Genomic DNA, 25,517 nt, shown 5'->3' on the forward strand with positions numbered 1-25,517 from the left:
TTTGAATAGGAAATGTAATTGCTCCCATCCTACCCGTTGATATGTACCTTAATAATAAAAGCAATACATTTTTGCAAATGCGTGAGAACGTCTCATGAGAAATTCTGTACGTATTTAGTAACGGAAGTTTTGAGCCAATAAGAAAAGATTGCCTTACTATTTGACCAATGAAAAGTTTGGATGTTCGGACTTTACCATTAAGCGAAAATCTGATTGGCTAAAACAGAATGGGCAGCTCCCTAGCTCTAAGTGGATTTCAGGGCTTGGAAGGAAAACAAGGACATCAGTCAGCGTTACCTTGTCGTGGAAGGTATGGAATGTATTATTTAAAGTTCATGGAGTATATTTAATGTAGTATAATCGAATCGGTTATGGTACATATTTAATCAGCAGACAACAGGTTGACAACCAGGCTGTTTATTAATTGGTCGAGGCAAATCTACCGGACCAAGTAGCACCGAACTCTACGACCAAGTAACTCACGTTAAAGATTCAGCTTGTTTAGCAGTTCTAAACTACCCAAATAATATATATAGAAAATAGCTACTCGTAAACACAACTGACAACATCACTGTCGACTGTTCTTAATGCATATTGCGTTCGCTAATAATAAACGGTGAAGCGTTAGCTTAGCTATGCTGTTAGCATTAGCCTTCCCACTGGTGGTAACGCTCACCGCAAATGACCGTAAAATGAGATTTTTACGGTGGTTTCCTGTGCTCATAAACAAGTTAGCTCACTCATTTGCACACTTTCCCTTTTCACGCAATATAGTCACTTCCCTTGCGTGTCCAAGACGTTGCATTGCGCCACAGAAAGGTAAAACTTTCATTTGGTTATTTTGGGAGTCACTTTGACGCGTTTCAGCTCCTTGAGTCGTTTCCATTGATGATGGAATTTGCGCTTTTCAGGCATGACAACAGGCAGATATTTTTAGGTTCAATTAGCCCACATCAGGACTTGGAACTAAAAAAAAAAGTAAGATGGGTATATTTCATGGTGGGATGTCTTGAAGGACTTCAAATTCTTATTGAGTTCTCGAGATGAGCAGAGAACTCAGAATCCTAAAAGCTTCATCTGGACTGTAATAGAAATTTGTCTGCCTGTCAGACTTTTTAATTTCAGGATAAATGTCTGTCACTAGTGTGGAAGGAATTGTTTGAACTCGTTGTCATCACGTAAATTAAGACATTCAAACATCGGTCACACTTGCAGTATTCACATTTGTACCGATTCCCACTTGAATGTTGCCTTTGCTACTTTAATGTTCTATTTGTTGTCGGTTGAAAGTTTTATTTTTTGGTTTGAAAGGTGTTGCCTGGCAAGGGTATGGAGCACCCTGTGCACAGAGGGGACGCAATGCCCATTGGACTGCATGACAGGTAATGTGCAATTCTATTACACAACTAGCAACAAGTGATAGTTATTGAACTTTATTGAGAGAGTTTTAAATGACACCCTCAGTCAAGACAAATCCAATCAATTTTTGAAATCATATTTATGAAAAAGTACAGTGTAGCGTTTATCTGGCCTGACTTGACCTGACTGTATCCTGGCTGTAAGTCTATCATACCATCTGGAGAAAAGCTTTCATGTGGAATCAGCGGTGTTAATCAGGTAACACCTGATTAGGAGTTAAGATGCTGTACTTGAGGACCGCGCTGAAAAACAGCTGCTGCAGAAGTTGTGGACAAATGGGTATTTATAGCTCGATGGAGAGTTAAAGCTGGTATTTTCTTATGGAAACCTTTTCGACCTAGGAATAGGATTTTCTTACATGTGTTTGCGACAGGATTAATAATACTGGTGTTAGCTAAAGAGTAAATATTTGAATATGATGTGACGAGTATATTTATTTCAAGAAAACTATGACGATGACGACGCAAGGGAAGGTAATATCAGTCCATACAGATAGGTTAGACATTTAGACAAAAATATCTGGAGAAATTAAGGACCAAATGATTTCTATTTTTAAGTTTTACTGGCATGTTCTCCTGCAGTCTTTCCGTCCCGGTGTCATTGAGCAGAATAATACTGCCCGGAAGAGCCATCTTGTGTTGCTGGAGCTCAAGCTTCCCATAGCTGACGTCATGTTGCACTTCTCTTGGCAGCAAACTAGTGACGACTGATTCAACAGCATCTGCGCTGATTGCAGTTTAGTAATTTCCTGAATTTTGCCTCTTATCGACCAAACACCAGTTCCGAGATGTATTCCCAATCTCGCCAGTGATTGGTGAGTCAGTTTCTGGTTAAATTCACAGCAGCGGGGAAATGGACGGAAAAAAAGAACTCAAGCACATTCAACTGCCAGAAAAAAAAATAGTAAAATCAAATCTTAACACATATGCGTCTTATGTCAGGAGCTCATCTGCAAGGACTTGGAACGGAATAGTCATGATTTGACCCCCACAACTATTTATTGGTGATAATGCGAGTCTGCATCCTGACTGCTGTGCTTGAGCAAGGCACGTAACCTCAGCTCAAGGGTACAGTCACCACTTGCATGCCCAAACACTCTCACCTCTCCCCTTGCATGCCGTCATGAGTGGTGTCTACTCCTCTGTGGTGTGCAACATTAATATGTGGCAGTGTGAATTTAATTTCCTCTGGAGGCATTGTAATAATATGCTAATGTCATATTGCAGCCCACTTCAGTATATGGATACAATTATATTGGAACATGTGGCAATTGCACCTACAGGAAGTGAAAATGCCACTTCATGTCCACTTGGACAATGGAATTATATCCAATAATGAAGTTGAATCTAAAAAAGCAAAAAATACCATTGCAATTTTTCATTTTTTCTTGACACTGTCAAAGAGGTACTTAGTAAAAAATATATGTTGATTGTTTATTATGTTTGTCGTTTGCCAGGGTGTAGAACGGTACTACATCATAACGAGAGCTGTGTCAAACATTTGGGTTACCCCAGCTAGTTGCGTGAGAGTAAAACATGTTCGGAATAGCTCTCGAGTATGATTTAGTGCACTTGACGCGTTTGCAGCCGCAGCCACCATAATTAACATTGTTGAATTAATTTGTCTCTTCACAGTGTCAAACAAACAAAAGGTGCCTGCATTGTTGATCTTCAATTGTTGTGCAATCTTTTCGCCGCCAGAGTTCCAAAAGGCATCCGAGGCTTGTGTGTGAAAAGTTCAGAGCTTTGTAGTATGACAGCGGGGCTATATTTAGCTGATAGTCAGCGCAACATATGACATCTGGTCTAACTGAGGCGATGACAGATGGGGCAGCAAAGTTTTTTTTCCTTGACCTGGCGACAGTGGAATTTTTGTGGCCCTCAAGTGCGCTGTGTTCAACTCTTGAAGATTTTGCAGTAGCCCGCGTGATGTGCGTATCTCAAATTTGCAACGTTCATGAAGAAGCGCACAAACTGTCACGTGCACGGACGGGCCGGGCAAGAATCGGTGCCGACTCGAATGAAGTTGCGAATTGGCCGTTGACAATGAAGGCTGAATCAGAAATCTCAAATTCATATCAGAACGGGTCCTAGCATGTTCGCGTCAGAGGGGAATGTTGCGATGGCGTTGGCGAAGTTGGATGGCGGACCGTAGTTTTTGTGAAGAAAGAGTCTGATCTTTCATTTGATCATTTCTGTGTTGTCATGAGTCATAAAACAATATTGAGTGCGCCTTGAAAGATCAGTCAGAAATCCAGATTGATTTCAATTGGCTGGCACTCAGAAAATAGTTTTTCTTGAAAATAGCTGGCATTGAAAGAGTTTAAAAAATAATAGCGATATTTGGAGACTTTCTGGTTGCATGTCTTTTTTTGTTTCTGACCAAATTACAATGTTGCGAATGTTCCTGAGAAGTGAGTTTAATTTTTTTTTTTTTTGCCTACAAAAATAAATAAGTACAGTTTCCCAGAGATCCAAACAAATTGGAGGTTGATCGTCACGCCACAACGGATTTGTGTTTTACCTTTAAAGGTGCCGCAGCATTGGCACTTCAGAATTGTTTAAAATAAAATCACCAAGCTTAAGTCCCAACACAACTGAACAATAATGCCGAACGAATGTCAGCTTAGCTTCAAAGAAATGCCACAGCATGACCATGGCGGTAATCACAACTGTGCTAACAAGGTGGCACTGTTGCTTAGCTACACTTGGTGAACCCTCGGAAGGCTGAGCTCCCCCGCCCCCCCTTCCCCCTCCTACCGCGAGACCGCCGCTTCTGCAGCGAGGCGAGCAGTCGCGGTGGATGCAACCTATTGGCTTCTCGGCGCTGCCGCTAATGTCACAACCCTGCCTGGATCCCGCACTGCCTCCACCCTGTGTATTTCCGTCGCCGCGGCCCGCTCTCCCTCCCCCCCCTTCAATGGTGTGGGCAGGAGTGGTATGGAAGACTGCATTGAGAAGCTTCGCATGGAAACGCTCTCTGCCGTCGGTGTTGCTCTAGCGCCTTTCTGGTGACAACAACATGCCGTTGAAATGGAAAAGCGGTTCTCCCGTCAGCTGGAAATTCCCAATGCCGGTCCTTAAGACGTCCCGGTCCTCGCCGCTTTCACCCGCCTACATGTGAGTAAGAGCATTCTGACAGCGCTAATGTGGATGCGGGGACGTTTCTGTTTGTTTCTCACTTTTGAGAGATTCCAAAAAAGAATAATCATCTTTTTTGAACATTGGACGCTGGCATTTTTGGTTCCAGTTGCGGGTTCTATAAATGTGATTTGAGCGGTTGTACCGTTTCAAGAGATTAGCCTTGTCCAGCATGCATTTGGTGTTTCTCTGGCACGCTGCTTCGGGCAACAGTCAATTCGTTGCTTGTCCGGGACACAGCGAGCAGTACGTCCACGACTTTTGTCGTCTCCCTGTGGCTGTGTTTATTTGGAAACGGGGACTCGCCGGCTTGGGAGGAGGCTGCCTTTGTCAGGATGTCTGGCTTGCCCTGCTTTTCGAAGCTATTGTCATCTGCTACTGTTCTAGAAGCAGGGGGAGGGGGGGGGGGGAGGGTAGACCAGAAGGTCTTCACACAATCTTTTGCCAGCCTTTCTTTTGGTCCTTCTTTTCATCAGCTCCCCACGAACGGTCCTGTTTACGGGAGAAGGTGTGAAAATGTGGGTTTGGTTTCGAATAATTTGAAAGCGAGCTAGGCTACCTCACGGGTGATTATATTGGCTTTTTTGGTTGCTCAATTGGATTTATGCAATGGCCAATTATTGCGCAGATTTACTTTTGAGCTACTTACAAGCTTAATTTTGTGAGCTGAATGAAATTAAGTCCTGCAATCATGTTTTTTGGTGTTTTTTTTTTTTCACAATGTACAATTTGACACCTGTTTCAACAGAGAAGCATCTTGAAGGTTGATGGAAGCAATTGCCTGTTAAGACTTAATGTCGGTACTTTATTGATAAATATCCCAAGTTATCTCCCTACATGTGAACACAATTGACTTGTCTTGTTCAGATGTACGAGCTCGCCACAGTAGCCGTGACCATTGAGGCCCGGTCCTTTGACATTCCCACCTAGAATAATCTTTGGATCACACATCCAGCCGCACATCATCATCATCATCAAACACTTTTCCTCTTGAATATATCTAACACCAAATATGTGTCTGTCCTCCTTGTGTCTTATTTGTCTTTTTCTTTGCTTTGTTCCTCACCAGTCGGCAGCGATAGAAGACTCGGTCCCTTTCTACCAAATAAAAAGTAATGCAGCGAGATTTCAGCCGTCGTCTGGTCAGAATGTCCTTTTAGTGGACTAGCGCGGCGCACGAAAGCACGAGGGTTCATTGCGAGCACGCAAGTGGCCGAGGATGGCGTTTGCGTGTCTCCATAAGAAGGTTGTACGCACGCACTGTCAAGTGAAGCATGTCAAGGCCCGAGGCTCCGCCTCACCAGACCGCTTGCTATTTTTTGAAACGTGTCCATTGTAAGCTGTGTTTTTGGTTAGGTGGATATCGCCCCCCCCCCCCAATTATAGGTTTCCCTTTGGAGGTCCTTTGCTGTGGAGCCCTTGAGGCTTTGGTGATATTTATAACTGCATGCAGCTAGGGTAAAGTTTACATCCACAGCGAAAGGTTTGGAATACACGCGTGCTTATTTTGTTCTGCTAGCTAGCTAATGCGGGCAAATCAAATTATCGTGCGATACATAAAGACGCGTGTCTGTCAGGCACTCGTTCTGCGGCGGAATCACGATACCAACCGAATCAATTCATAAGAATCCCGATACCAAGCTAATCAAACGAGAATCTGCATTCCACATTCAAATGTTGTCGATTTGACAGCTGACGTCAGACTCAAGAAGAGCTGGGAGGATTTTATTTTAAAAAAAAATCGATTTCACTTTGAATCTCACATCTCCTGAAGAAATAAAACACATTTACACGGCCAGAGATCCGGATTAATTAGTTGCAATGTATTTTTGGGGGTGGGCGGCAGATATGACCTATCTTGAAATTGAATCAAACTAAACGTCTTCCCACAACAAATAGTCGTCTGATTACTGAGCTCACTTTTTTTGGATATAAAAGTCAATTTGAATCCAAAAAAACATTTTCCTTGAATTAAAATAATGAGTCACCTTTTTTTTGGGGGGGGGGGTACAAACACAATTTTCAGCCATTAATCCAATTGATCATCATCAATATTACATCTTTTACACTTTTTCCTACGTGTGTTTTGTCGCCATGTGCTCACTCATCACTCCTTTACAATCTTAATTATCCCCTGACTTTTTGGATTGACATTATTGTCGCGCATTTGTTCCCCCAAGAGAAATTTTTGTCACGCACCGCGAAACATTTGTTAGTCCCGAAATACGCCGGGACTTTGTTCAGTTGTCGGCGCGATCATTCCAAAAGTCATCTCCACGCCGTTGCTCTGCACCGTCAAAAGTCTGTAGTATCACGTCATTGTCAAAAACGCGGCCATGTTTTTCTGCGGCTGTGTTGACAACTTGTGTACATATCTTCTTTCTAAAAATGTAAAGTATCTCGAAGCAAGTACTATTTCTGTCGCCCGGCGTCTCTTTTAGTCGTACGCATCCTGTTCTGGGTTGTCTTCCTGCTGCAGTATCCTTCGGGTTGATTTAGCATTTGGTGCATGTTGACAGATTGTCTACGCCACCCACACGCAAGCCTTTTTTTTTTTCCTCTCACTTAACTCTTTGTGGTTCACGTAGAAACATTTTTTTTCTTTTGAGTCGCTCCACATTATGCATCTCTTTTCATTGAAGGTGAAATTCTAATCTTTTTTTTTTTTTTTTTTGCCACCATACTCAGGCCAAATGTTGATATTCTGATAATTAACCAACACAAATTCCAGATGATGCGATCATTCGAGATGGAAGAGGAATTGACTCTGTGGCCCTGAACATCGCATTTGATTTCATAAGTTGTGATTCGTGTTCATTCCTCAGCGGAATAAATTGTCTGAATTCAAGTTGATGGTTATGATGCTGACGTCCATCTTCATGATATAAATCCGCCCATCGGGTACGTCATGTCGTCTCGCACATCACGAAAATCAGCCCGCCTGAGAATCTGATGGACTAGAACTGTGAGACGGAACATTTAGCAACAATGCAATGCTGCTTCGTCTTTAATTCATTTTTTTCTTGCCCAGCTGCCTTTGGACTGTCCGGCACAACCAAGCGGTTTGCAAATTCGCTGAACGGTTAGCGTTCTTGACTTCTCACTTTATCCGAAGGGGCCAAGTGTGTCATCGCCGTCTCAAGCGGGGCGGAAGCTTGTTGAAAAAGCAGCATGCGGAAGGCCCTGTTTCTCCATTGATTGCATCAATAATAATGAGCTGACCAGTTTTTTGTTGGGCTATTTTTTTTTTTTTCCATGTACCGAAAGCGACATAGGTGTCGTTCGCCCGCCGCCTTTGCTTTGTTGCTTTTCTGAGCCGGGATTGTCATGGATGAGTTCCCTCGCGGTGGAAGGTACAGGTATGTCTGGAGCCGTTGTGTCATTTAAAGAAGTTGTCGATGGAATGTATAGGAGCACAGCAGATGGTCCGACGACTGAGTGATTGAGTTTGGCGCTCGCTGCATTCTTTGAAAGTCAAATGAGTTTGCTCAGCCTTGTATTGCTTCTGTTAGATTGCTCGGTACGCCATTTTGCCATCCGGCCACGTCGTTGACAAACCCTCAACCGATGACAAAGAATGTTTGATGAAGAAGCGTTTGCATATGCCCTTGAACAAACGCGAACCCTTCGTCGGAAGCGTTTTCGCTCGGGTTCTTCCACACGCGTCCGTGAGGGGTTGCGAAGTTTTACGGAGCGCAACATTGTTCGTCAAGATGCCTTCCAATCTAAAATGGAAGGATTTTTTTTTTTTTGTGATGTTTCTATTGGTTCGCGGCTAGCTAAGACCGCAAAGCTATTCTTATAAATCTTTCAAGAGCCACTGTCATCTCGCGGAAAAGCCGAGTTGACTTTAGCTTCTTAAACTGTCACTGGTAGAAGGATGTTTTTAAGCTTTCCACTGACATGAAGGGGATTTGATAGACTGTCACTTTCAATCCCTCCTGGCTCATTTCTTCATTTCCCTGAGCACTTTTTAGTGGTTTCTTTGACTTGCTACTCTTTGTTTTTTTTCTGTTCTCAAAACCTCAATTGGTAAATAAGGGTTTCTTTTTGCAGATGCAAACAGTCCCGGCCTACAAATAGGAGTCTTTGGCTTGTTTTATTTTTATTTTTATTTTTTTTCTCATCGACACCGCAGGGCATGATGCCCTACTCCATTTTTTTCCTTTAATCTAGTCTTTTTATCTGCTCGCTCGTATTCCAAAAACAAATGTGACTTCTAATTTGACGTCTGTTGCCAGCTCTGCGGACCAAAACAGCAGCACCAAAGCAAGTCTCTCTTTTGAAATAAAATGCAGAGACTCGCTCCGTATTTCAATCAATTTCCTCGCTGTATTAAATGATGTGTGATGTCGTTTTTTGATGTACCGGGGTCTGGGGACCACTTATTTGTTCGTTTTAGTCTGCCTCGAGTTCTCAGCGTTTCTGCGTAATAGTCCCACTGACTTTGTTTTAACTTTATTTCACTTGACTGCAATAGCCTCACTGATAATCATCATCTCTTTGGGAAGAAAAAATCTCATCTGGTATTGTTTGTTAATCCCAAAAATAATGACGCCGCCACCTCCCACTCCCAATTGATAAACCCCCAAACTGCAGTTACGTAAATCAATGTCCCCTTGGCACTGTCCGAGCAAATAGGGCAAAAGGTTTCCACTCTCCCGCAATCATTCCATCAATCAGCGGAGTTCACCTAAGCTCGCTTTCAACCGCCGGAACGCATTCCGTCTCTCATGTTGGTATGCTGTAGTTGTTGTCTTGTTTTTTTTTTTCGTTCCGGCAGCCACCAACACTCCTTTGTGGTGTGGACAAAACACTCTCTCCTCGCTGCCTGTCCGCCATACCACCTGACCCGGTAAATGTCAACGGTGTCCCTTCCCTGTGATTTGTGATCACTGTGCGGTTTTTGAGCAGTGGCAGGTGTCGAATCCTGCCAGATGTGTCGCCGTCCCGTTTGTGACCCTTCGCCATCATTCCAAGAAAGAAAAGTGTCGCATTGAGTCGTGTTAGCGGTGGCGTCTGTTTGGTGTGCTTTTTTTGTTGTTTTGCGCGCAACCAAATTTCCATTCGTCTTCGTAGTTCCTTGGAATGTGAAACAAGTGGCAACCAGCTCAGTTGTTTATCCATCACGTGCCCATATTGTGTAATTTGACTTATTTTTAATGTGACCAATTAGCACGTACGGTGGAACCACAAAGGTTGAACACAGTCGTTTCGGAGAAAAAAAGGAAAAAGTGTCGCTGGCACTAAGTACTTTCCAATAACACAAAGTAGGTCAGAGTAATTTTCGAGGTGTCTTTGTCCAAGAAAATCTCAGTCGTGTCCACATTTTGTGACCTTTCTGGACTTCAACCTTCGAGGTTCCGCTGTCATTTCTGTAAGACTGTGTTTGATCGTGATTCTTCACTTTCTTTAATCGTGTGTGTGTTGTATAGAATGTATATCTTGATCACTTTTTAGGCGCACTGTCAAGAAACCTCATCTTTGTCCGCTGTTGGTTTGTTGTTAACGTTGTGCTGGCAAGCGCCAATCGGTCGCCAAGACCTCAGGAAAAAAAATGCATTGTGGCTTTAGTGCAGGGGTGTCAAACGCATTTTTGCCGGGGGCCACTTTGGAGTGACGTCGTCCCTCGGAGGGCCGAATCAATATTTAATCAACAAATTGATGGATTACAAGTTTTGAAATCAGTCAATTATTTGTTTGTTCACTTATGATTCAAGTGAGTGTAACCAGGCTCAGAAAATGATTGCAAATTCTCAATGTGATTTATTACACATGGCAATTTGATGATTTCGGTGCAGATTTTAGATCATGGAAGTTGACACACATGATCTGCTTTGGCGGGCCACATAAAAATCACATGGTGGGCCAGATCTGGCCCCCGGGGCCTCGAGTTTCACACTGGTGCTTTCATGGCTCTCATGCCTCTCAAATCATAATTCATCTATCCTCTAATTTTGTCCCATCATAACTCTTTTATCAGCCAAAATCTTTTATCAGTCTATCAGGATGGAGCTATATTTTTGTCAATAGGCTGTCAAACATTTAGTAGCCTTTGGAAGATTTCTGGTTGGGGGAAAAAAAGATTTAAATATGAAAGCAAAGTTTGCACAAAGCACATGGGAATGCACGTTGATTCACTTAGTGACTGAGAGCCTGGTGGAGACAGATTTACCGCGATGGCGTGCCAAGCATTTTTGTAAGACAATATTTTATCAAAATCAGGCCAGCTAGCATTTAAAGTGTCGGCTACCCTTGAGAATTCGATCAACGTATCCGCATGGAGGATAGCTGTAATATTTTTAAACCTTGTATTCACTGACGGTGTGAATAAATCTCCGCATAAGGGAGATAGAAAGGTTGTTGTAAAGGGATTCCTCCCGGTGATAAACTGACTTCTTTCTTTCTTTCAAAATATTGCCTCGGCCTGATACCGACTTGATATCTACATTAGAGTTGCTGTTTGAAACTCGGTAACAGACGGATACTTTATCTTCCTGTTTTACGGGTAGTTATTTTAGCCAAATAGCATCTTGCACACTCAGGTCACCCCCCCCCCCCCCCCTCAAATAACTACTGCAAAGAAAAATGAATCTCTCGGAATCGGCTTTCTTAATTCTCAAATCTCGTTCGATCTTGTCTGGGCCGCAGTTGTTTAATAATGTTCTTTGTGCGTAACACAGCTCTGCACTTTGCACTCATTAGTTTCTTGCCTGAGTCTAGACACAGAAATGTCACTACGCATTAAAAAGAAGAAGAAGAAGAGAGTGCCATCCAGAAGCCTCAGGAGAGCAGCTCCAAATCTAAGAAACGGAAAACATCGCCCATGTGCAAAATCGCCCATTTTGCACATTGTTTTGTTCAAAGCGACTTTTCTGCGACACCCCAGTTATTTACATGAACTGACGTCATGTTCACGGCCCTCCGGGGGGGTGGGGGTGGGGGGGCGCCACGCGGTTTATTACAGGCTGCCATGCGGATGCCGCGGATGGTGCAAATGTCAAAATTGCACGGCTGGTCCTGGTTTTGGCAACGTCGCCAAGAGGCTACTTGGGCATTCAAACACTTTGGCAGCTTTTCCACTTTGAAGCATGAAAGATGTAAATGGTTACAAAATGTAAATGGTTCATCCGCGAAGAATTCCGCATATGTTAACTGTTTGGATCGGGGTGGGGGGCGGGGCGTTCTCGTTCAGTCTTTCTGCCGGCATCTTTTATGTCCAAGTGGAAAAGGTCAGCAAAAGGTTAGCGACACATCACAAGGAATCCCATCCTCTGTTCAAAGCAGCATTTTTGATCGCCTCGTGAATTTAAGAGTTAAACATTGCTGAAGGCCATCCTCATTTTATTCTTTTCACATTCATGTCAGACCAGTTTTGACCATTCAGATAAGACAAATTCAGAAACTGCCGACAAACCCCACGACCACAAGTCCTTTCATATTTCACCGTTTCGATAAGTAATCGCAAACAAGAATGGATTGTTTTGAAAGAAGTGGTCATGATTTGGGATGAATCGATTTTGCACTTTACGGTCTCCACTCACTCCTGCAGTGGAAGCAAAACGGGGAATCGTCCCGGAAGGAGCTGCAGACCGAGCTTGGTCTCGAGCTGGAATGGCTGACATCTGCGTGAAAATGCTTGAATTGAAAAAAATAATAATAATAATAATTTAAAAGCTTCACTATACACAGTTTGATTTTTAGGAATAAGTCCAATGATTGTTAGCTGATAATTTTGATCAAGATAATTTTCATACCATTCCATCTGTTGTAAGGATGTTCCAGTCTGACCATCAGCACCCAGTTAACGCGCAACAAGGGGTTCGGCCCCTCCCAAGCTGCCGTTCGGCGCGGAGCCGAACCCGACTGTCCGCCGCGGGTGTTCGAGCGGCACTCGTAAAAGCCGCTTCTCATTCTCGTCACAGATCCCTCGTGGAGGACGACGACACTCACATGAAAGTGGCTCTGGGCTACGGTGATATGGGCATCTGCGCTCACCTTCAGGCATCAAAGACTGGAAACACCCGCTTTTTTACCAGCAACACACACAGCTCGGTGGTTCTTCAGGTGAGAGCTCGATTGGGTCCCGGCTTTCGCCCCTTGAGATGAGAAGAGACTTATTCTCTCGTCGTTGCTCTCGACGCAGGGCTTCGACCAGCTGAGGATAGAGGGCCTGCTCTGCGATGTCACTCTGGTCGCCGGCGACGGCGACGAAGCCTTCCCCGTTCATCGAGCGATGATGGCCTCTTCCTCTGACTATTTCAAAGCCATGTTCACAGGTGGGTCTGGTATGACTCCGACTATTTACTCCTCCCGTGTCCTTCTGGTATAATTCGTGCGTGGGATGTACATCGCTGATTCATTAAACGGCTGCTTTATTTTTTATTTTTTCCTCGCGCTATTGTATTCTGAAGTAAAAGCGTTTTATTTTTCAATTATTCATGAGCACATCCGCGCTTTGCCACCGCAGCAGGTATGTCACTATGACTTGGTCAGCCAAGAGCGACCTCTTGCCTCAAAGCAAAATCTTGGGAATTGAATTCCCCTCCCTGAGTGTAACTCCGGACAAGAACATTGCCTGGATGCAGCAGCTCCCAGACCTGTCAATCAAAGGAGGATTATGTATTAGTTGTGTGGCGCCATCTCCTTATTTTTATTTTTTTTTTGCTGATCCTCTACTTTGCCCCCGATGCAGGTGGAATGAAAGAACAGGATTTAATGTGCATCAAGCTCCACGGAGTGAACCGAATAGGCCTGAAGAAGATCATCGACTTCATCTACACAGCCAAGTTGTCGCTCAACATGGAGAATCTGCAGGACACGCTCGAAGCAGCCAGCTTCTTACAAATCCTTCCGGTGTTGGATTTCTGCAAGGTCTTTCTTATATCCGGGGTAAGCGAGCGTGCGTGCGCGCGGTGTTTTGCTGCAGCATCACATTTATCACCAATTGCACACTACCTGATAGCTTTTTTTTTTTTTTTTTTTTTTGAAGCTACCTCGATGTCGACATATCTACCTAAGTCAAACCCACTTGGCTTTTTGTTATCAACATACTTTGGTGCCGCTTGGCAATTTTCTTTTTCGAACTTTGCAGGTTTCCCTCGACAACTGCGTCGAGGTGGGCCGCATCGCCAACACGTATAACCTGACAGAGGTGGACAAATACGTCAACAATTTCATACTGAAAAACTTCCCCTCGCTGTTGGGCACGGGTGAGTTCGTCAAGCTGCCGTTTGAGCGCTTGGCCTTTGTGCTGTCCAGCAACAGCTTGAAACACTGCAGCGAATTGGACCTCTTCAAGGCCGCTTGCCGCTGGCTACGCTACGAAGATAGCCGCATGGACCACGCCTCCAAGCTCATGAAGAACATCCGCTTCCCCCTCATGAACCCGCAGGAGCTCATCAATCACGTCCAGACGGTGGACTTCATGCGTACGGACAACACCTGCGTCAACCTCCTCCTGGAAGCTAGCAACTACCAAATGATGCCCTACATGCAGCCGGTCATGCAGTCGGAACGGACAGCCATCCGCTCGGACAGCGCCCACCTGGTCACGCTGGGCGGCGTCCTGCGGCAGCAGCTCGTGGTGAGCAAGGAGCTGCGTCTGTTTGACGAGAAGGCGCACGAGTGGAAAGCGCTGGCGCCCATGGACGCGCCTCGCTACCAGCACGGCATCGCGGTCATCGGCAACTTCCTCTACGTGGTGGGCGGCCAAAGCAACTACGACACCAAAGGCAAGACCGCGGTGGACACGGTGTTCCGCTACGACCCCCGGTACAACAAGTGGATGCAGGTGGCGTGCCTTAACGAGAAGCGGACCTTCTTCCACCTCAGCGCGCTCAAGGGACACCTCTATGCTGTCGGTGGAAGGAATGCGGCCGGGGAGCTCGGTGAGTTGGTTTTTCTGGCTCCTCCCCTTGCCCCTGGTTTTCCTCCCTTCTCTCAGAAATGGCAAAAGATTGCACGAGATTAGACACTTGGCCAAAAAGGACTTTTCTTGGAAAGAACGTCTGCTTTAACTCATTCAGTACCAGCCAATTCTAGACCAAGTCTTTAAAAGACGTTTAAAAACGTCTTTGGGAGTGAATGAGTTAATAAGATACACCTTTGCTGTTCTGCTACGGATGATATGGAGACCCCCCCCCCCCCCAAAAAAAATCACTTTGATAGTCTTAGCGCTCCCACGCGCTTGAAACCCAGTTATTAAAACCTCTTTTTAAATATATTGCCACTATATAATGCGTGGCAAATCCTGTGCTTGTGCATTGGCTTTGTCCCTTCACGAGGCAAGGAGTGGTCCACGCGTGAGTGTCTGTGAGTGAGCTGTGGCCGACACCAGCTCCTGAACAGAGTGTTGTAGTCTTTCTTTTTCGGTTTTGCCAGAAACGATGAACCTCCTTTCCCACATGCAAAGGCATGGTAGGAAAGTATACTGCGAAAACCCACCAAGAAATGATTGCTAATAGCCGCCGATTTCTGCAATGCCACGTTGCACAAAAGGCCACATGGTGGGGGTAATCGTCATCCCGTCCGCATATGTGCATTCATCATTTGAAACATTTTCAGTTTGAGCGGAAACCCAGCCTGAAAAAACCCGGACACAAAACATTTACAGAGCTGAAACAGAACAAAGGCGTCGTGTAGTGATGTAATTGTATCCATTTTTCTTGTGATGTGTTCTTTTGAACCACATTGTTGGATTTGGTGAGTTTGGTGAGCATTTAGGTGGACAAAATAATGACAGCACAGTCGGCTTCAGTGACAAGAATCAGAAAAATTTGTTTTGTTTGTGGTTTCCACGGAAGGATTTTAAGGTCATTGGAATATGTCAAGTTGTTTTTAAGGGTCTTTTAGGTTTAAATCTGATCTTTTTATGACCTTTTCGTCTGGTTCTTTTATCAAGCCGAGGGTTCTGAGTCAGCAAGGTTCTCTTTTTATTGGTGCTCAGCAGTTCGTCTCTCTTTTTGGCTTTGTGGTCTTTTCCGACAAAGCAATCTCAAAAACTAAACTCGATGCACCCCCCCCCCCTTCTTCTTGCCTCTTTTCTTAATCCCCTGAGATTATTAGAACTAATCGGCCTCTGCAGAACACTTGTCGCTTGCCGATCCAATTACTGTGTTCTGTCCCATGTGTTTTGGGCCAAATCTGAAGGTCACACACACACACACACAAAAAAAAATCCATTCCCTATTGCCAGTTGTCTCCCGGCTGCCCACTGCTTCCATGAAGATTTGTGAGGGGGAGGGGGAAATAAAAAACCTTGCGGGCTGTTAAGGTCACGCTAATCACAATCAGGCTTTTCATCCGATAAATAGAAAGCATGCCAGCAAAAACTGGTGTTCTGGTGTAAATCTCCAGTATTCAAGTGTTTGCGCTTCAGGATGTTTTGACTTCCTCTACTGAGTGACTGTACACTTCCGTGCTGGGCTCAAGGTCACTTTTAATGACCGGCGATGAGTGGGCAAAGTATTCATTCATCCCACCCTCTGAGAAACCCTCCGCTTGCCTTGCGGGATGGAGAAGAGTCGCCAGTAAATCTCCTGACTAATAGAATTATTTCTCCCGAGTTTGGTTGTTGCGTCACTAAAATGACACACGCACACACACAAAGCCGTAAAGACGCGGCGCTTAAGTGTTGTTGTTTGACGAAATGTTTTTTTGTATCGTGGTGATGGCGGTCAGCGTTCATCATCGCAGCGACGATGAGCAAAGACGATATTGGAAGAATCGGGTGCCTTCCCCTCGCCTGCCGCGAAAATATTTTTGTTGTTGTTCAAACAGAGGGGGCGCATTGCTAATAAGGCACGATAATAATAAAATCGCTGTTCCTCGAGACGCTGGAACAAGACGCTGAATTCTACTGCTGTCGCGGCGTCACACAAGCGGCGCACAAACTCACACAACGGCCCTTCTTTGCGATCAAATTTGCTAAATTAACAGTACGCAACATTTCGGGAATCACGTTAGTTTGTTTTTTTTCTTCTCCAGATCGTCCCTGATTTGATGGAAACATCCCCAGGACCTTTGTCAGAAATGATTCCGTGATTTTACCCTCTTCCAATTTCCTGTTTGCCCCCTGCTGATGTTTTTTTTTTTTTTTTTCTCGGATGCACCGCCCGCGTTTTTAAAGTTGTGTTTTCAGCTCCCACGCCGAGACCCTCCAAGCCTCCATTTACTGCAATTTGTCCTCTTCGGTTGTGTCTTGACCTACTTTATACTAATACGCTCCCCTTTTCCCCCCTCCTCGGCCGCCTTGAAGCGACCGTGGAGTGCTACAACCCGAGGACGAACGAATGGGCGTACGTTGCCAAAATGAACGAGCCACACTACGGGCACGCCGGGACGGTGTATGGCGGCTACATGTATATTTCAGGTAAGTTTCCGAAGAACACAAATCTGTTGCGTCTCTGTCATTACATAGAGATAATTACAAAATATATATCTTAAAAACCTATACCCCACCCCTCCAAAAAAATACATTGACATGATGCCATCTTATATCACACATTCTCTTCTTCTCTTATCTTCTCTTGCATGAGAATTATTTGACTGCGAAAGGCAGAAAGTTCTTCTCACGTCATGACCGCACAATCGGTTCAATGAGTCGACACCCTCAAACCACCCTCGAGGGGTGCAGTATCTCACTCCCAAATTTTCCAGCCCAAAACGCCCACTTTTTGCCACCACAGCATTTTGGGGAGACGTGGTGGCAATCCAGAACCTCCATCTTGACCGTCCAAAATAGTATACGCCGTTAAACGGTGAATAAAACTGTTTGTATGTCTTTTGGAGCCAACCGCAAATGTTTCTTCTTGAGAGATTGGAGAGCTTGTTGGCACAGCGGGGACGACGGCGGCTTCGAGTCTCCGCTCGCTGCTTATCGGTGACTTTTTAACACCCGCTATTTTAATATGCCGCATTTGCCTGACACAAGTTTTCCTTACTTTATCCGAATAAACCCATTTGCTCTCTTGAGTCCGTTATTTAACAGTCCGATGAGTTTCTCGAAATGTCAGCATTTTAACACTCTCGGAAAGGCAGTGGACTACTCCTCGCTTTCCGTCAGTTTTTGTTTTTTCTCGTGTCAAATATGTTCCTTGACTCAACGGAAGCGCTCTCTCTCACTTGAACAAATTAATCGCACTAATTGCATTAATCGCCGGGCCAAATCGCACCAGAGCTTGTTGTAACTAAAACGGGGTTTATGTGCAAGTGTGACCAGAGAGAAACGAGCCCGGTCACATGTTTGTTGTGACGCATTTTGTTTTGCTCGGATTTTCTGCCTTTTGGGGGAGGGGGGAAGGGGCACAATTTCATTTGACAGAATTGGACCAGAGAAATCAAACTACCGGTAGATGTGACACAAAGCAAGAGAATGATTTTATTTTGAGACATGAAAGGCCCTTGGACTGATTCATCTTTTGAAATCTGTTTGGTGAGTACCTTAATGATCGACGTTAGCTTTGCTGTTTTCGCCTGACTCATTTTGGGTGTCACCCCCCCTCCCCCATTTGTTTGTGTTCACTTCATGGGATTGAAAACAGCATATCATGCGCTATGGAGATGAGCCCTAGTTTCTCTCTGGATGACTAATCCTGAGCAAATTTTTACAATGGCAGTCGGGGCTGGGGCGGGAGGGGGGTGGGGTGCGGTTGATAACTGGATGAAGTCTGCGTGGGAGGCATCACATGGAAAATCCCGCCTGTTAATCCGTACTGGCTGTGGGCACGGTCTTGTTCCAGCAACATACGTGATGAGCCTGACGGGTTTTTAGCAACGTTTGTTTTTCAGCCTACACGTTTGATTGGACCACATTAGACTGAGAGAGAATATCTGAGCATGCTGGAGCTTGTCCCGAGTACTTAAGAGGCAATGTATTCATTTCAGAGATTCGACTCATGCACTTCGTTTGTACACTTGATCATTCAGATACGCGCTATGATTTTGCTCCTTATCAAAAATACGCGTGACCGTCGTAAGTGGTGTGCAAGCGCACCCTCGAATCGATTGGTCTCGAATTTTCCAGTTCATTAAGCAATGAAACGACGCATAGCGGAGTGGTCACAGGATGGCAAATCTGCTTTTAGCCGGCCACCTCTCATTGTCTGGAGCCCGCTGGTTGGCATTGCTTACACGTCTTCTCCCCTAATGCATCCAAAATGCCTTCGTGTTTAGTGTAGCTGGATTTAAAAAAAAAAAAAAAAAAAAAAGAGAGCGCGCAACAGGGAGATTGTCATCTCTGCTTGTTGCGGAATATAGTTTAACGCAAGAGGTATAAACTGTATTGTGGTTAGCATCGATTAGTTGGATTGTGCGGGCGCATATGATGAGGAGAATTTGGAATGCTTCCAAGGGTCTCATTTGAAAGTCACCTACCTTTAGATTTCAAGTATTGCTTCCGGAAAATATAGTGCAGGGCTTTTGAAGGCTTAAGGCAAGTTAAATGGCCAATTAGTGGAATTTTGTTGCACCGAGCGCCCCGCAGCACCCAGGGGGAGGGGTCGCGGGGGCGGATTAGAGCAAGGTGATCCGCGCCGAAGTGCACTTCCGTGTTGGTCTGTCACAGCGGATCAGCTCCCGTTGCATGGCCGCGCCGCTCGGTTGTCCGAAGGTATTCCGTCAGCCGGATGAACCTGACACATGCGCTCAGCCCACGGACCGTCACGGCTCAAGCGGTGTGGCGCGCTTTTGAGAGGCGAGTAGCGGAGCGGCGCGAGCCGCGGCGCCTCTGGACCGCAGGGCCGGCCGGCACCCTGAGGTGCTGCGGTTCAAGCCGCTCGCATGACCATTTGGGCTCCGAGGGGTAAACTTGCCTCAGATGACCCGTTTTGCGAAATATTTTGCATTTCTGATCATCCGATGTGAGATTTATCAGCGATTCCGTGAAATGCCTTCTTCTTGTTGGAGGTTACTTGAGGTTAAGTGTTGGCTTTCACACAACACGCCTCCAGCGAGCAGTGGGCTGACTGAGGAGGTGCGAAGGATGATTGTACAGCACTTTTATATCAAATCAGCCGCTCTGCTGGTGTCTTTGGAAGGCTTGTTTTTAATTTATCGCAAGGTCTCATAACGTTTTTCGGGCTGACGGACGAAAATGGAACCTGACAATGTGTGTTTGCGGGGAAACAAGTGAAGGATGAGTTCATCTGAAAAGAAAATGACGAGTTCACTGTGACTCTATATATATTTTTTTTCTTTCCCCCGCCGAATGATATCAAACGAGCTGTGGGTTTGTTCCACAACTTCTTACTCATTTATACTTGGAAGTCAAACTGTACAGACTTGCACCATGGATGAACATTGGTGTCATGCTTTCTGTAGTCGTCAGACCAATAGATTAAGAAAAAAAATTTAATCTTGAATCTACTTTTCTTATCCTCCTCCAGACATGATACTTTACAGTCACTCCCCACCCCACTGCCACCTGCCAGAACAGTTTTATGGAAACTGATTTTGCTGCAGTCAGCAGCACTTTTTTTCCCCTTCTGCTCTATCTGCACCAGTTGGTGCACACGTTCCAACCGAGACGTGCCATACACACAGTTCCTCACGTATCATTGCACAGAGGTTGATTTAAAAAAAAAAAAAAAAGTGTGTCGAGATACTGTTGAAGTCATTAACTCCAGAGTCTGCGGCGTTCAGTGCCGACAGGAATTAAGTGAAAATGATGCGATCAGGTCATCAAACGGACATATTCAAATCAAATTCGGTACGATGGCAGTGGCACATTTTTTTTTCACATTTCTTTTTTTTTTTTTTTTTTAAATCAGATCTTAAAATTGAATATGAAAAATCAGCTCGTGTTTTCATTTCTGGTTCGCATTTGAAAACAGAAAGACTTGAATGAGAGCCGGATTTCTCCCCGGTGGCTTGAGTGTGTGGGCCAGTTGTTGAAAGAAAGTCTGACTTGATCACTTGAGTAGGCGCCACATCGCAGGCCCGAAAAGGCGGCTCAAGCGTCTTCAATAGAGCGCGCACGCGATCTGTGGGCAGCAAGCGAAGCGCTTTCTGCTGTCGATTCACCGCAAATCTTGGCTGCTCTCGCTCCGAGTCTTTCTGCCTGGGGGTGTGGGGGGGTTGCGAGTGGGGCGGGGATGCTGGCATCTACCCAAATGCATGCTGGGATTGTGTTCCTCTTTATTTTAAGCCTTCCCTGTAGACATGTCCTGTTTTTTTTTTTCCCCCCTCCCCACTTTGCCTCAGCTTTGTGCGTCTCGACGTCTACGCTCTGTTTGTGCATGTTTGCGTGAGCACATTGTGGCCCTCTTGCTTTTGTAGTCATCCAGTTCACTCGGGAGTGAATGCCAAATGACTTGAGTATTTTTCAAATCCTTTATGCCCCCTACTGAATGTGGCCAAAGTTTTTTTCATCCGCTTGGCCCGCTTACCTCCATGTAAGAGAGCGAATGAGTCACATTGGCCGATCCCATCGCACGTTCCTCCTCCGGTTACTTGGCGCGCAAGCTAATTAGCCCTCTCGTCTCTCTGCAGGCGGCATCACTCACGACACCTTTCAGAAGGAGCTGATGTGCTTTGACCCAGATGCAGACAAATGGACTCAGAAGGCGCCCATGACCACCGTGCGCGGCCTCCACTGCATGTGCACGGTGGGCGACCGCCTCTACGTCATCGGCGGCAACCACTTCCGCGGCACCAGCGACTACGACGACGTGCTCAGCTGCGAGTACTACTCCCCCGCCCTGGACTTGTGGACTCCTATCGCCGCCATGTTGCGAGGCCAGAGCGACGTGGGCGTGGCCGTGTTTGAGAACAAGATCTACGTGGTGGGCGGATACTCGTGGAACAATCGCTGCATGGTGGAAATAGTTCAGAAATACGACCCCGAGAAAGACGAGTGGCACAAAGTGTTTGACTTACCCGAGTCGCTCGGCGGGATTCGAGCCTGCACGCTAACGGTGTTCCCGCTCGAAGATATCTCAAGCTCGCCGTCCAGAGAGTCGCCGCTTTCAGCACCTTGATGAGTGATGGTGGGTGGGGGGCAGCCCTATTTTGGTCACACCCTCATAAACCCTTAACTCCCCAACAAACCCATATAGACATTGTTTGCACTTCCTTTTCGGACTAAGTCAGTACTGCGTCCCTCAGTCGTACAGTTGTGCAGAAGCCCCACCAGCTCCTCCGAGTGGTTAAACCGACATAGCGCTACGCCAACGGCAACTGATTTCCACCTTCATGTTGCCGACTCGGTTCAGATTGTATTCAAGAAAGTACCTCGACGTGAAAAGGGACTTTGCAAATCAACTTTTCTACCTGATCTCGCCGCTTGTCGTACGTCTCCGGGCGCGTCGCGGAGGAGAACCTTACCAGGAAGAGCTCAGGGCTCTGTACTAGGCCCGCCTAAACAGCACTCCTTCGGTTTTACTTTCCTGCGATTGCTACACAACTGTTAACAAAGTGCTGTTTTCTAAATTTAATAAAGATGGTTTTCAAAGTAAGTCGACATTTGTGGCATCATTAACGCGAAAGGGATTGCTCGGTTATGCGTTCAGATTCTCCACTGTGATTGATTGGGAAAGATTCCCGGCGACAACCTGTCAGTTGCCGATTGTTTACTGCTGCTGTAAACAATCCGCTGACCGGCGTTACCTGGAAACTGTCTCTCTCGCTCTTTCTCCGCTGGCACCAGGACAGACGGAAGCGTCGCCCAGTCGGCCCACCTGCTCCCGGCCGATTAAATCCAGAACGGCAACATATGGTGTCCGAGACGAGCGCTTCATGCTGTTACCAAGAACAAAAGGTTTGTGTCATCATCAGGTGAGTTTGGTCCACGCCGTTATATCCTCATTAAACTCTCATTACGGCACATTACGATCCTGCCTCCGAGTCGCCTTCATTTGGGGCCGGTTGTGCTCAGAATAGATTTGCACAATATTAAGTACGCCGGCACCGGATTCAACCGCGGGTGTCAAAATCGAGGCCCGAGGGTCAGATTTGGCCCGCCGCACCACTAAAGTAAAACAAATACTGTACTGTGTGTACTTTGTCTCATAAGAAGTTTCTTCTTTTCATTTGGGCAGAAAATCTGTAATGATTTTTTTTCTAGACTTCTAACGGGGACTACATTCGCTTAATCGTTTATCAGTTGCCGGGACGCTTGTGTGCGATATGATGATGCTGACTATACTTTGATTTTGTTTTCACAGTCGATGGCCTTCTGAGGAGTATCGTAACGACGATGTGGCCCTCACTGGAAATTAGCAACCTCGATCCGCACCGTCAGACATGTACTCATGTCTCTCCTTTATGGAGGTGATTCCCAACCACTTTGCCCGAACAACAATGTGTTCGGGCAAAGTGTATCTTTGTTCTTCTATCTGTGCCAGTGCTGTATAATGACTAGCAGAACAATTGAATGCTCTTCCATGAAAATGGCAGAAGGTTCCAATGTTGCCAAAATCCGTGAACATCTTCCTGAAACCATGTCAGCTTTGCGTTCGAACAAGCAGGATCGGATTTCGTGCTGACCAAAGTAAATTTGTGAGTAAACCGAGACAAGAAAGTAAAATAATTCGTCTGAGCTGCGCGGTCCCGTCTTGCCGTCGTAATCTTGGCGGGAATGCGTGGGCACTTTCAAAGAAAAAAAAAAAATCTCTTCATTTTCAAGCGCCTGATTTGGAACGGCGACGTCGCAGTCTGTAGAGTTCCTCCAAATCCCAAAGTTTGTGCAAGCTAGTGTCAATATTGCATGATGGCGCCGGGCTTTTAATGAACAATGCGGACTCGAGTGAGAAATCAAAGAGAACTAGCCCCCCCGAAAGAAAACGTCCTCCCTCGTCACATCTCCCTTTCATCATCTTTGCTACCTGCGCTTCTTGCCGGATTTCATCACCACCGGTGGCCCCTTTTCCCAAGTGACGAGCTACGTGGGTGTCCCGACATCCTCGGCGCACGTCGGGCTCGCCGTGGCTCCTCTCATGCAGCCAGCAAGTGACCCAGATTGTCCGGCCTCTGCTGCTGTGTGTGTGTTTACATCCAGGCTCCCTGATGACATTGTCAGTCAGGAGGCATATCTCAGCAGCAGCTGTGATAAGGGCGGAAGTGGGGGTGGGACGGGGGGCACACCGGCGGCTGCTTTTACTGTAACTGAAGCTCCGCGCCTCCCCCATCATGATGAAACGCTCCGCAGAGATGCAGATCCTCGCAAACGGCGTTAATGGCTATCGATCAGGGGCGGATGGCAGGTGGCCAACGTATCCCAACGTTACGCCCGTTGCGCTCTGGCGTTTGTTTCTTTTATGCGCCGAATCAAAAGCCGCCTCCCAATTCTTAAAGCCCACCTGCTTCGGAAAGGTTTACATGTCTTGATTCATCCTCTTTCATGATATATTCATCGGTCACGTTTTTCTGCTTCGCGCTGCCTTTCGGTCCGCTGTGAACGCGGAGTGAATAATCCGGCCCCGATTCATCACCAGCTGGATTGCAGCGTGCATGCGTGCGGTGACGCCAGGGGGAGGTAGCGGTAATTGGGATTTGTTTTTCTACGAACATCTGGCCATGTCACAGGCCTAGATTAGATTTTCGGCACGTGGCTCGCTTTCTTGCGTCGCACTTCCAAACCAGAGCGTCTTCTTCATTGACTTTGTACGGATAATCCTTTTCAACGCGTCGATGCCGAAGAATACGATCACACACCAACGGAGCGCATGTTTATGGCGAGTTATTGCTGCACTATTGCAGCGTATGTTTGCTTTCTGACGCCATCCCGATTCTTTCCGCTTCGATGGCCCTGCGGCCTTTTCCCTCAAATTTGATGCCTCCTGACATAACTGTCAGTCAAGTAAGTAGTCATTTGCAGACTTGCGAGAGTGCGCTTTCCCCCCTTTGAGGCGCTGAAATTGGGCTCGGTGAGAACAGCTGCTCTGCTCTGGGATCTCGCAAGGTTAAATACGGCTCTGGCTTCATGTCCCTGCAGGTTTACTGCCCGGTTAAAGACCCAAACGGCAGCACCTGCTGAAGTCCTTCGGCAAACCGCACGAGGTCTATTGCATCGCTAATCATTTTTCTATCACGCGAATGAGCCCCAATGTCATCTCATTTTCTATCGAGCCGAATCGCAGCAAATGCTTTTTAGCAAAGCGATGCTAAAAGGACGAGGCGTAAATCGGGAACAAAAAGTCCATCTCATTCAGTATGGGTCACGTCCGATTGTTTGCGTGCTTTGGCGGTCTTGATGGATAACTCGGGCTTTGGCCTATATGTCCCCTTGTACAGTGGCGGGTTGCCATGGTTACCCGAATTCCTCTGCACATTAAATAAAAAAAGGCACACTCGTGCTGTCCTGCTTGCCTGCCAGGTAGTCGATGAGGGTGAAATGAACAATTTACATGTCGACCCCCCCCCAAAGGAAAAAAACTAAACAGTAGCACAAAGTCATATCCATTCCCATTAGATCAACTCATTTCCATTCCCACTTCATTATCGCCGAGCTAATGCCTAAGGTGCTTGGGAGCTAGCTCCACAATAACTACCCCTAGTGATCTTAATGAGAGCGGGACGGCGCTTTGATTGCCATTGAAGCGGATATAAAAGGTGTGCGCACGCTTCAAATAGGACACGCGCGGACGGGCCCGCGCGTGCGCTCGTAACAAGCTGACACTTAACGCAAGCCCCTCCGCATAAATCACTCGGCATATTCTCAGAAGTGAAGGCTTTTCATGTTCCACCGTCACGGTGTGAGCGAAAACATCTGCGGGGATCAAGTCCATTCATTTCCTCCTTCACCCCGTTTCAACTCTCTGAACCGGTAACGTGGTCTACAGATGACAGGGTGACCTCATTGCAACAAAAGACTCCGATGGATGGCGACCTACTTGGAAACGTTGTATATGCCCATTGAAAGCTGAGTAAAGAACTAACTACTTCTGTAGTCGTTCATATTTTCTCTGGGTAAAACGCAAATGAAATACTGCGTATGAATTGGCCGATGATTACGGACCG

The 25,517-nt window shown here is 46.1% G+C and overlaps 1 protein-coding gene across 4 annotated transcripts; it reads left to right on the plus strand.

Annotated features, from left to right (window-relative positions):
- Nucleotides 1-235: 235 nt before the first annotated feature.
- Nucleotides 236-22,015, plus strand: klhl13 (kelch-like family member 13). Of its 4 annotated transcripts, XM_086130746.1 has the most exons (9): nt 236-310; nt 1,312-1,382; nt 9,343-9,414; nt 12,485-12,626; nt 12,706-12,838; nt 13,255-13,451; nt 13,654-14,449; nt 16,819-16,932; nt 21,051-22,015. In XM_086130746.1, exons 2-9 carry the CDS (start codon nt 1,330-1,332, stop codon nt 21,536-21,538), a joined length of 1,995 nt encoding a protein of 664 aa, XP_085986872.1. In that variant the 5' UTR covers nt 236-310; nt 1,312-1,329; the 3' UTR covers nt 21,539-22,015. The 4 variants fall into 4 exon arrangements, with proteins under 4 accessions (XP_085986872.1, XP_085986874.1, XP_085986875.1 ...); XM_086130748.1 differs by lacking the exon at nt 9,343-9,414; XM_086130749.1 differs by lacking the exons at nt 236-310; nt 1,312-1,382 and adding an exon at nt 4,215-4,538.
- The last annotated feature ends 3,502 nt before the right edge of the window (nt 22,016-25,517 follow it).

This window comes from Hippocampus guttulatus, chromosome 15 (assembly GCF_054856545.1).
Source record: "Hippocampus guttulatus isolate MCC_2025c chromosome 15, RoL_Hgut_1.0, whole genome shotgun sequence".
Lineage (NCBI taxonomy): Eukaryota > Metazoa > Chordata > Actinopteri > Syngnathiformes > Syngnathidae > Hippocampus > Hippocampus guttulatus.

Bases quoted from the DNA above. Each gene is read 5' to 3' on its own strand.
- klhl13 (XM_086130749.1), top strand. From the start codon at position 4,441: ATGCCGTTGAAATGGAAAAGCGGTTCTCCCGTCAGCTGGAAATTCCCA. The intron at 9,415-12,484 runs GTAAATGTCAAC...TTCTCGTCACAG, and splicing joins CCGCCATACCACCTGACCCG to ATCCCTCGTGGAGGACGACG. The intron at 12,627-12,705 runs GTGAGAGCTCGA...CTCTCGACGCAG, and splicing joins ACAGCTCGGTGGTTCTTCAG to GGCTTCGACCAGCTGAGGAT.